The sequence below is a fragment of the Rhineura floridana genome, chromosome 8 (genome assembly GCF_030035675.1).
Source record: "Rhineura floridana isolate rRhiFlo1 chromosome 8, rRhiFlo1.hap2, whole genome shotgun sequence".
Lineage (NCBI taxonomy): Eukaryota > Metazoa > Chordata > Lepidosauria > Squamata > Rhineuridae > Rhineura > Rhineura floridana.
Window position 1 is genome coordinate 127391707 of NC_084487.1, and position 12244 is coordinate 127403950.

The 12244-nt window shown below is 40.1% G+C and overlaps 1 protein-coding gene across 8 annotated transcripts in view; it reads left to right on the forward strand.

Annotated features, from left to right (window-relative positions):
* FBLN1 (fibulin 1) overlaps positions 1-12244 on the forward strand; it is a 133782-nt gene that overhangs the window by 42125 nt on the left and 79413 nt on the right. For all 8 annotated transcript variants that reach the window (XM_061582442.1, XM_061582446.1, XM_061582447.1 and 5 more), the window contains 6 exons: positions 2063-2231; positions 2369-2422; positions 3429-3530; positions 5538-5675; positions 8397-8534; positions 8771-8914. In XM_061582442.1, coding sequence (XP_061438426.1) covers positions 2063-2231; positions 2369-2422; positions 3429-3530; positions 5538-5675; positions 8397-8534; positions 8771-8914 — 745 coding nt within the window. The remainder of the gene's footprint in view (positions 1-2062; positions 2232-2368; positions 2423-3428; positions 3531-5537; positions 5676-8396; positions 8535-8770; positions 8915-12244) is intronic.

Here is a 12244-nt window from a genome sequence, read left to right on the forward strand (position 1 = left end):
ATGTTCCCTATCCAGGCTTCCTAAGCAGGTGAGAAGGAATGGCCCTGTCACTTTAACTGATCTTGGGAGCATCCTCTTTTAGCTAAGATTTCTGCATTAATTTCCAGTAAGAGAATTTGTTTTGTTTAAACGGTGTGCTCCAAGCAACTGTTGTTGATGCTTAACATTTCATGATTAATGACATCATGAAGGCACTGCCCCTGAAATTTCATGGTTGTGCTGCTTCTGATCTGGCAACCCTGGTACTCATAGTCTCAGTCCCAACATCTGAAGTATAAGCCTTCTTTATAGGCCTATTGCAAGGACAACATGGAGCACTTTGACCACTTAGTAAAGTGGTATATAAATATGAAGTCAAGAGTAGCCAATGTAATGCCTCCAGATGTTGGGGACTATAGTTTTTGTCAGCCATCTTGGCCAATGTTCAGGGATCATGGAAGTTTTGGTCTACAAAATCTGGAGTTCACTGTTTTGTACTCCCTCTGTACAAAAGTAATAATGTTAAATGGAATGTTGGGTGAACATAAATTTGTTTGCTTATATTTTATTGTTTTCGTTTTGTAAGCTGCTCTGAGAGATTTGCACTGCAGATCTTTTGTTTATGTCAGGCCGATGAAATGTGAAATCATCTTTTTATTAATATTTTATTGAAACAGGAAATTAACTGATTTCAAAAGTATAACCAACATTGATAAAATATAATTGTTTGTTCATTGGTTTTTTATTTGCCTTATTTATGTGCGGCTTAATTATCAGAATACCCTGCTGCCCAGTTTCCCTTCCCAATAAACATTTTCCAATAAATAATTCATTTCTGAAATAATAAGGTTTTTATCGCAACATTGGAACCGGACCTTCAGTGTTGTGGCACCTACCCTTTGGAATTCCCTCCCCTTAAATATTAGACAGGCTTTCCTCTTTCAACAAGCCTTTTAAGTAGAGACCTTATCCTAGTCCATGTCTGTGCTGGAATTGCTTTTTAAATATATTTTTAAAGTTTTTTTAAAAAAAAAGTTATATATTTTTAAAGATGTTTTATTTTAATATGTTTTAAAGTGTTTTGTTTTTAAGATGTTTTAGAGAGCTTTTAGTGCTTTTGTTTGGTGTCTTGAGCGCCTTCTGGGAGGAAGGGCAGGTTATAAATTTAATAAATAAAGAAATAGTGAGAAAGTACTAAATTAGCAGGAAGGGAATAGAAAAAGAGAAGGGTGGGTGAGGAAGGACTTTTACGTCGATGAGATTCCAGTAAAAGATTAACCTGCAGTTAGAAAGTAATTACAGGAAGGTGGCCAAATTGCATTCAATTTCTTTGCTTGTTCCCTCCTGAAATATATGATTCATTATTTATTGGATATCTAAAAGGTCTTCACAACTTTTCAGTTACAGATGCAGAATGTGATTTTCAGAACTGTTAAAATAATATGCTTTGTTACGAGTGAAATGGCAGGTATGGGGAGCCTGAGATTGAAGGGATGTATTCCAGCATAAATGAGAGTTTAAAGACAAGGTTCAGTTCTGTCAATGACATATTTCCAAACAAATTCAAATAAATTCAATTTCAAATAAAATTATCCATGTCAATCAAAGTGTGGGTAGGCTTACCCCACCTACCACACATGGAATAATATGGATGGATTTGTTTGGTTAAACATAGTTAAGATAAATTCTTGTAGTTGTATTTAGTAGGCTTCAAAGAAGAAAAATGGTATCTGAGTTGCGGGGGGGAAATGTTCTAAAGGGAACTATTGAATTAAGAGCAATGTTTAAACCTTTGGTAACGTATGAGCTGTATCATAGGACCAGATTTAGCTTTTGTGCTATGTATGTTGAAAATTTGAATAAAAAATAACATGGGAATGCAAGGAAGGAAGGGGGAAATCAATCCAAGGAGGGAAGAGAATGCACATCTTTGAAGCTGGCACTCTATTTGGAGACCATGGTTAGGAGTGGTACCCAACCTTATGACTACATTGGGCCACTGTGTAGCAAGAGGGAAAATGAATTTGGCTGCTAATGTGGTAACTGTAAAGCTCATTGATAATGTTACATTGCATTTTGGCAGAAATGCTGTTACTGCTGCTTTATGGGGAAGGTGGCCCAAAAGCAAGGGAACAGCTGTGAACAGAGTCTGCTGATGGGATACCAGTGTGGTTTGGTCTTCAGAGCTTGCTGTGTTGAGGGGCAAGAAAGTGCTGATACGTTAATTGTTGATGGCCCTAACAAAGAATTGGGTAAGTTGCACCAAGAAACAACTTTCTGAAGTAATGGACCACATTGTGAAATTAGGAGAGGAGGAATTGTTTCAGATTATTAATTCCCTCTGTTAATTCTTTCCTCAATGTTTGGTTTTTTTGCCCTTTACATACAGCATCACCGGTGGAAGTAGATCATGAGGATCATTATCTTAATGACCGCTGCAGAGGTAATTTGCTAATATGGAGGGTGAGGATAAGGCAGAGAGAAAGAATAAGCTGTTTGTAAAGTCAAGTTATGAGTTTGTAGCTGAATCTGTTCAGGGCCTTGCCTTCCAGCTCACTGGTAACCATGACAATCAGCTCTACACATTTGTCCACTCAGCATAGTTAGGTGCTAAGACTATAATTGTTAATCCCCACACAGCCATGAAGCTCACTGGGTGACCTTGGGCCAGTCACTGCCTCTCAGCCTCATTGGAAGGCAATGGTAAACCCCCTTTGAATACCGCTTACCATGAAAACCCTATTCATAGGGTCGCCATAAGTCGGAATCGACTTGAAGGCAGTCCATTTCCATTTTTAGTCGAATAAGCGTTTAGTCAAAGACTGTAATTCTTAAAACCTTTTACACCTGGTAAAATGAATTTTATCTGCCCTTTTTTTTGTCAAGTGAACTGTGTAGGAGACAGGTTATTGTCCCAACTGCAAGTCTTCCACGATAGTTTAGCTCTATGTTGTTGGCAGGGCACACTAACTGAATGGGATACTTGCTATCAGTATGTATGAAATGACAATGTTGGCTATAACTAGTGATCTCCTCTTTCATTTTCGGGCTCTGTTTTAGTCCTTTGGTTTCCCGAAGTGTACAATGCAAACTCAGGATACACATAACCATAGCAGCACAGAGTATTCTCTAGTTTTGAAACACTAATTTCCAGTTAATTATTTTCTCCAGCAGAAATTATGGGAAACACGTTAGTGTGAAAGTTTAAAATAGGTGTGGAGAACCTTTGGCCCTCTAGATATTACTGAACTACAACTCGCATCAGCTCCAGCAAGCATGGCCAATGGACAGGGATGATGGGAAATACTGTTCAGCAACATCTGGAGGGCCAAAGGTTCCCCATACCTGGTTAATTGGTTGATGTTCATATTAGGGCTTTTTAATGGCAAACTTTAAAAGAACTAAGTATCTTCTGGTTTTGTCCTTCACAATTATCCTTGGTTTCTTAGGAGGCGGCCCTTGCACCCAGCAATGTAGGGACACAGGCTCCAGTGTTCTCTGTTCTTGCTTTATGGGCTACCAGCTTAAGCCTGATGGGTTCACTTGTGAAGGTAACAAAAATTTGTAATTTGCATTGCTTTTATTTGTGTTATTTTTAGCAAATAGATCTTGGTATATGCCAGCTACTGATCAAGTATTCATTGTAAACTTGCAGAGTAAATCAAGAGAGAGAAATGTGAAAACAACAGAATGAAGAGGATTGTACATAACTTGTATCACTGTGTTTAACACAGTGCTAAACCCTTGTTTTTGGTGAAACAGTCAACTTGTATCTTGATGATATCACTTCAGCAGAGCTTGGAAAAGTTACTTTTTTGAACTACCTTCAGCCCCAGCCAACATGGCCACTGGATTGGGCTGATGGGAGTTGTAGTTCAAAAAAGTAACTTTTCCAAGCTCTGCACTTCAGTATGCAGGTGTTAACTCACACAATTGAGTGCTACTTCATGAAAAAACAACAACTGCAGGCTACTTCCCATAGAAAGCGAGCATGTCAGAAGGAAAGCAATGCTAGAAACCTTCTCCCTGATCCTTATTGTTCTATGTACAGCATTTGTTGTTTTTTTTAAAAATAAACAAAGGAGCTTTCAGCCCAGATACAGGTCATCATCTCAGTAAGAATAAGGCCTACAAGTGGCTTCAGATGTGACAGTGTTTCAGGGAAGAACAAGAAGTGCTGGTGCCTTATACTTCTTGTCCCTCTCTAATGCCGTTATGTCTCCAATCATTCATAAAGATTGGGGAAGCATAGAGACGTTGTTTTCTTCAAGGAGGATTATTGCATTTTTGTTTTAGCCCACCTTCCTCCAAGGAACTCAGCATGTTTTATATACTTACTAGTGGCTGTTCTAAGGTCACACGGTAATGTTTGTAGGTGAGTAGGGATTTGAATCCAGGTCTCTCGTGTTTCTATCTATTACGCTAAGAGGTGCAGAATACTGAAGAGGACAGATATCGGAGACAGACAGAGAGAACACACCGGCAGTGAAGAATCAGCTATCGTCTTACCTCTCTGCCTAGAAGCTAATTTCTCTGGCTGTTGGGGAAGGAACCTTCAGAATTCTCAATAGGCAGCATTTTCTCATGGCTTGACTCCTCTCACGTGGCAAGTTTAACATGTAACCAAACTTGGTGCACACAACCTATTGAAAACTAACTCTGCATAGGATTAGGCTGTTAATAGGGGCAATATATGCATTTTTAGGATGATGTCAGGGAATAGGATTGCAGAAATTAGGAATTGCAGCTGATCAGAAAGAAAAGGACACATTGGACACATGTAACCGAGTTCCATAATGATCCTGTCTATCCCATCCCTCTTTGTCAACTTCCTCCTGCAAGCCACTGGGACCCTCCCCTGGATTCCAGTTCTCTTCTTTGTCAGAGCTGCTCTGCCAAGAGTTATCCTCAGGGCTCATGACAATAATGTTCACTGGGAATTTTTGCAATTGATTAATGAGATGCAGATATTCCAGCTGAATAAAAAGAAATAGACAACTTGCACATATGTGGAAGAGCAAGAGGAATAAAAGAATAATATTTTATTTAAGCATGAGTTGGGACAAACTATGGCTAAATTATTTCCCAGTCTGCTTTCTTAGCTTTTGGAAACCAGAAATAATTACGTTGTGCGTTTTCCTGCTCCCACGAGCAGCCCTGTTGTGAACCACAGGGCATTTTCAAGAAAATATATTGTGACATGGGGTGCACTGAGAATGAATAGCAGTGTGTGGAATTTGATTCCATTCTTCTGATGAACCTGGAATGAGATTGGCAGGAGGTCAACAGCACTGGGGAAACTGGAGGGGTATAAAGTGCATCTAACCTAAGTCTCTTGGATATTATTCAAAAAGAAGAGTGACTCTCTTCTTGAGGTTTAGTTTTGCGCGCACTGTCTCTCTTTTTCTAACGATTATCCCAGAAAAAAGTTTTTGTTACTTTGAGATGCTGTGCTCACTGCCTGAACACCAGCAAGTGCTTTGTGGCTTTGACTTCCTGATGATTGTATGGTATGACAAATTTGCAGTTTCATACCTTTTCCCTTTAATTCTTTCTAGATATTAATGAGTGTATCACTACAGCCAACACTTGTGGCATTGGACAAATTTGCATCAATACACTAGGATCTTTCCGCTGTCAGCGTGAGACCAGTTGCGGAACTGGTTATGAACTAACAGAGAACAATCTTTGCAAAGGTATGCTTCAGATTTCCACAAGAAACACAGATATTTGCCAAAGTTCTAACAGTCACTGGTATTAAACCACCCTGTTCTCTTGAATTTCACTGTGTTAGGCCCAGTTCACACATAATGCGGCAAGCTTGTTTGCAGTGATAAATGCTATGGAGTGAGAAATGGAGATACGCTTGAAATCTGAAGGTGTTTAATAGTTGTCAGTTGTGTATTAAAACCACTTTAGAATTTTACTGCTGCAGATGACAGTGTATACATTGCAAATATTCTTGCTACATAAAAGGCGAAGCTAGATATTTGACAGTGGAGACTATTGCCAAGTGGTGGGATAAAGACATGACATAATTTGTAGTGAAGAAACAATTGGTAGAGGCCACTTCTCCTGTAACCCCCTCCAGGCCTCTGTATTTGGTCCTTGGGGCTCTCCCCAGCTACACACCCTCTCCACAGGCCTCAGTGGCCATGCTTCATACCCTACTGGAGTATTTTTGTGTGTCCGGAATATGTCTGTGTCCTCTGACAATGTCTCTTGCTTGGATGGAGGATAGAGAAAGATGTTTGAATGTGTGGTAGGGATTTTGGAGAATTCCAACAGAAAGAGAAATTGCTAATGTTTGCGTATTTGTCCCATGTCCAGAATTTTCAGTCTGCAAATGATATTTCCCCCATCACAATTTCTGTTGCGTTTTCTTTGCATTGAAATGATTGGTGTGGGTAAAATAATGATAATTATATAAAAATTGCCATAGTGGACAATGAAACAAATAATGCAGTTTTTGCTGGAGGCTGAACTGCAGCTGAATGGGGAAGCGGTGTTGCATGCAATGAATATGGGATGGAATGAAAATCGATACCTTGTATACCCCTAGTTTATAGAAACTAGTCTACTATACAAAATTAGAATTTCCATTAATTGCTCTGCCTGCTTTTGCCTCTGGCCCCTGGAAGGTTGTCCAGATGGGGGTGTAGTCCTCAGCGTGAAAAGGGTTCCCCAGCCCTGATTTAGAGTATGGCACAATATGGCTTAGATGCCACTGCACCATAAAATCACCTACTCACCTGGGGTTCCCATACATGTTTATTGCACTATGGGGAAAGGCAGCAGCTGGACCCACTGTGTCTAGCCTCCAGATTGTGTCCTTACTACACCACTTTGTAGCTGTTTGTCAGGATTCCTAGAACCATGCCTGCCATCAAATTACCTAGTTCCAACCAAATTGAAATATAGACATATAGATCATCATAAAACAGCTTTAAAAAAGCAATTTTGGGTTTCACTTTTCTATTTAATAGATAAATTATTTAAAACTGATAAACATTTTTACAAACTGTAATGAATGCTAAATGCTTTCCCACTGCAGAACTCTTGTACTGCGGGAGATGCTCTAGCTGTGGATTTCCTGCTGTGAGCAGGGGGTTGGACTCGATGGCCTACAAGGCCCCTTCCAACTCTATGATTCTATGATTCTACCACAAATATTGAAGCATGTTAATAGATATTTTTTGGTAGGAATTTTTTTTAATTAGTTTGAATTATTTGCTTAATATAATATTACACTTAATAGTGCTTAGAGATCAAGTGTGATCTCGTACATAGTGTTGGTCTTAGACCTGGGAAATGGGCCTCAGTTGTACCTCAGCTACAGACTTGGCTATGAATGTCCCAGAAAAAATATTTTAGGTATGATCCTGCTGAAGTTGAGCATTTAGAAATCCCATTCATTCAATTAAAGAATAAAGTATGTATGAATTGAACTTTTAAGTATTTAACTTTTGCTAAAATGGGACTTCAAAGTGTTTAACTTTCGTTACTTTGCTTCATTAGTATTTATATTACAGTGACCTACTTTACCTTTTTAATTTTTGTTTGGGTAGATGAGATGCAGATTGTAAAGAATTTGACATGTCTAAAAGCGGCTCAATAAATGGCTCAATTATGAAGTTGTTTTTGGTCATCAAACTTCTTTAATAAAATAATGAAATTTAATATCCTACTTTCATTGTAGTGGCATTAAGTGAGAAGTCATTTCCCAAATGTGTTCCTAGTACAGGAACAGAATTTAGGTATATCTATACTACAAACTTATATTGGTTTTATACCATTTCATTGTCATGGTTTTTCCCAAAGTGTGCTAGGAAATGTAGTTTGGTGAGGATGGTGAGATTTCAGTTCCCATCAGAAATTAGTTTCCTGGGCTCTGTGTGTGTGTAAGAAGGGAGTGATTATTCACCCAGTTCGCAATCCTATGGTTTCCTCATAACACTAATGCAAGGACTGAGGGGACACTTGCAGGTGAAAATCAACAGGCAGGAAGGAGTAACCCTTCGCTGCCTGCCAGTTCTTCTTTGTAAATGCTCCTCACAGCAGTTTCGGGTTACCTTTTCTTAAGCTGGAGTCTGAAATTGGAAGTCAGCATGACTGAAAGAAAAATAGGTTTGGGGTGCACTTTCAGAGAAGCATAGGCAGGAGGAGCCCTCCCACTGATTATCTTTACAAATGTACCCCCATTCCCAGTCCCCGACTTAATTCCTGTTATATTGACAAATGTGGGTTTGGGACCATTCGTTTACTGCTATAGCATCTAGTTTACTGTAAACCTGCAATGTAGTTAGAACACAAGCAAATTTGGTCTGAGTTGCTGAAATGTTACTTGTGTCTGAAGCATTACAAGATAGCTCTACAAGACCTTACGCTAACAAATTCTTTCTTTTGTGATGTACCAGATATTGACGAATGTGAGACTGGTACTCATAACTGCCTCCCCGATTTTATCTGTCAGAATACTCCAGGATCCTTCCGTTGCCGACCCAAACAACAGTGCAAGAACGGCTTTATACAAGATGCTCTAGGCAACTGTATTGGTAAGGCATGTTGCACCTGAAAGACAGTTAACATTGAATTGGATGTCTCTGCTGAGAGGCTGGCTGCTGCCCTATTGTGCCACTTGAGAATTTCCTCCATTTAAGTTGTTTCTGTACATGCTTTGCCTTTCCAAAAGAGCATTTTCAGTTAGGATTTTAAGGATAGTATTTCTTTTCTTAAGCACTTGCTTCCTGAGAAGTGTTTCCTTTGTAATTTAATTTTTGTACCGTTGTAGATATTAACGAATGCCTGAGTGCTAATGTGCCTTGCCCCATTGGGCAGACTTGCATCAACACGGATGGTTCTTATGCTTGCCAGAGGAACGTGCCAAACTGTGGACGAGGCTATCATCTTAATGAAGAAGGGACAAGATGTGTAGGTCAGTACGAAGGGTCTATCTGCTTCTGCATTCTTTCTCACCCAAATGCCTCTGGAGAGGTCAGACATAGTGACCATCATCACCTATTGTTTCTCCCCAATAATTGGTGATCAATGGTATACTGCCTTTGAGCACAGAAACATCATGTAGCTGTCATGGCTGTTAGCTGTAGATGAGCCAATTCTCCATGAACTTGTCCAACTTTATATTTTAAATAACCATCTAAGTCTGTAACCGCTACCACAACCTGTGCTAGTGAATGTCATATTGATTATGGGTTCCATGAAGAAGTACTTCATTGTCCATTGCATGAAGAAGTAAAGCTCAGACTTTCCCAATTTTGTTGCCTTTTTATTGCTGTATTTTAGAATAGAGCTGAGCCTCAACAATCTTTTTACTCTCATTTTCATGTCTGTAATTTTATAAAAAAAAATTTGTCAAAAATTTAATTGTTATATGCAGTAACTTTTCCAAATAAATAAATAAGAGCACTTCCCTGTTTGGGTGGCTTTTGACTGTCCCTCTTAAAATGCCATCTGTTTTTCATTTCAATCCTGGAAACTAGAAGGAAATGTTCACAAGCCCCAAAGGCTGCTTTTTAAGACTCCAGGGAACAGAGTAATACTTGAACAATTGCCCAGAGGGAAGAACTCAAAGACGCTTCTGAGCCATGGTAGCAAAAGAGTTGTGAAATACCTTTGAAAATCCCAACCTGACTGAGCTAAATCTTAGGCAGAGTCCCCTTTTTATGTGCTCTTTTCTCTCAGCCCAACCCTGTCCCTAAACTCATTCCCAAATCCTGCCTACGGTTACTTGGGTTGGGTTGGGAGCTCAGTCTCACCTTGAGCTCCATTTGATTGCGGAGCCTTCAGGGATGGCATAGTCCCCCTTGTTCCCCAGGATCAAGAGCTTTGCTGTGCAGTACCCAGTGGGCCCCTAGCTCAGGTAATACACAGTTCCCTGGTGTCTTAACCTGGAACCTTAACTGGGCAGTATCGCCCAGGACTTGGACAAAAAGCAAAGAAAGGCTTTGGATTTTCATATGGTTTCTTGAAAGCACCCGTTTCAACACAAATGGAAATTTGGTTGAGGTCTACTGTATTATAGAAAGCCTCAGTTGAAAAACTCCCTGGGTGATTAACAATAAAATCAACATTAATATTTACAATCAATCAATTTGTTTATTACGGTCATAGACCCGAACAGAACAGAAAATACAAAATACAAAGCCTGTCTGGCATACATAAAATTATAGAATAGCAATATACAGCATATATAATTAAAAAACTAAAAATGGTTTGTCATAGAAGTAAAAATTGAAGTAAGAATAAAATTAATAACATCAGCACTGAAGGAGTCTAACTTGTCTTTTCCGTATAAATTGCGCTATATAAAGAAATTTAGCTACTTGTTTAGTTATAGAGTTATCATTATCAGATAAAAGGTAATGAACAAACCAATTTGGGGGTTGTTCCTGATACCCTGAAATAAGGGGTAAGATAATTTTAGTTCTTAAGTCTTGGTATAGCTTGCAATTAAGAAATACGTGTTCTAGCGTTTCAGCTGAGTTTGAATTACAAATGCAGAAACGATTGTCTTGTGGGGTACCTTGAAACCGTTCCGGTAAAAGAGCGGAGGGTAGGCAATTGAATCTCACTCTGGAGAAAAGGAATCTATATTGAGGGAAGGTTAATGTTTCTAAATATGATGCATACATTGGAAAACGAAAATTCAGGTCGAAATAAATCGGAGAGCAAGATGTTTTTGCCTTAGAAAATAGATATTATCTATCAAGGTCCTTTATACGTTGGCTAATAACAGATGTGGCCAGTTTAAAGCTCCATGATGACAATAGTTCTTTGGCTAGGTCTAGAAGATTTAACTTTGCGTTAAATGTTTTAAACCAGGGGCTTTCAAACGGATCATCCCATAATAGATGTGGGAGCCCAGAATAGGCTACCTTGAGCCAAAATTTAAAGGCTTGCAACCAGGCTGTGCACTCTATTGAATTGAATCCCGCCTCTAGTCGGAGGCCAGCTGAGGAGGCACAGTTTGGGGAGCCAAAGATGTTTAAAAGAAAATCTGAGAGGACTGCTTCAATTCTTTTGTTGAAGTGTGTAACCCATATTGGGATGCCATAAAGGAGTTGTGAAATAATTTTAGATTTAAAGACTTTGGAGACTGCTGGGATAAAGCAGCCTCCTTTGGTATAGAAAAATCTAATTAGGGCTTTAGAGATGTTTTGTGCTACTTGGATCGCAGCCTTAATATGGGTAGTCCAAGAGAGTGTAGAGGTAAATATAATCCCTAGGTTTACAAAAGAATCAACACAAAATGCTAATAAGAGATCAGTTGTCGACACACTTGGATGAAACGGATTACTTAGATCCATACCAATCGGGCTTCAGGACTGGTCACGGAACTGAAACAGCCTTGGTTGCTCTGGTGGACGATATGAGGAGGGCATTAGATAGGGGAGAATTTACCTTCCTTGTCCTCCTTGATCTCTCAGCGGCTTTTGATACTGTCGACCACAGTATCCTCTTATATCGCCTAGAGGGATTGGGAATAGGAGGCACCGTATTACGGTGGTTCCGTTCCTTTCTCTCTGATAGGTACCAACAGGTGGCATTGGGGGAGGAGGTTTCAGACTCTTGGCCTCTCAATTGTGGTGTGCCACAGGGTTCTATCCTCTCTCCCATGCTATTTAACATCTATATGAAGCCGCTGGGGGTGATCATCAGGAGATTTGGGCTGCAGTGTCACCAATATGCGGATGACACTCAGCTCTATCTCTCGTTTAAATCTTCGCCAGAGTTGGCTGTGGAAACCTTGTCCAAGTGCCTGGAGTCCGTGAGTGGATGGATGGGAAGAAATAGGCTGAAACTGAACCCCGACAAGACCGAGGTACTGCTCGTGGGGGACAAGAGAAGGTTGGGAACTGCTGACCTGAAGTTCAATGGGGTGAGTTTACCCCTAAAGGACCAGGTCCGCAGCCTCGGGGTTGTACTTGATTCCAAGCTGCCCATGGAGGCTCAGATTTCAGCTGTGAGCCGGGCAGCTTGGTATCAACTACACCTTGTACGTAGGTTGCAACCATACCTTCCTGTTCATCAGCTCCCACTGGCAGTGCATGCCCTGGTCACCTCTCGATTAGATTACTGTAATGCGCTCTACGTGGGGTTACCCTTGAAAACGGTCCGGAAACTACAACTTATACAAAATGCGGCGGCTCGACTACTCACAAACAGTCGTCGCCGGGAACACATCACGCCAGTGTTGTTCGATCTACACTGGCTTCCAGTTGTTTTCCAGGCCCAATTCAAGGTG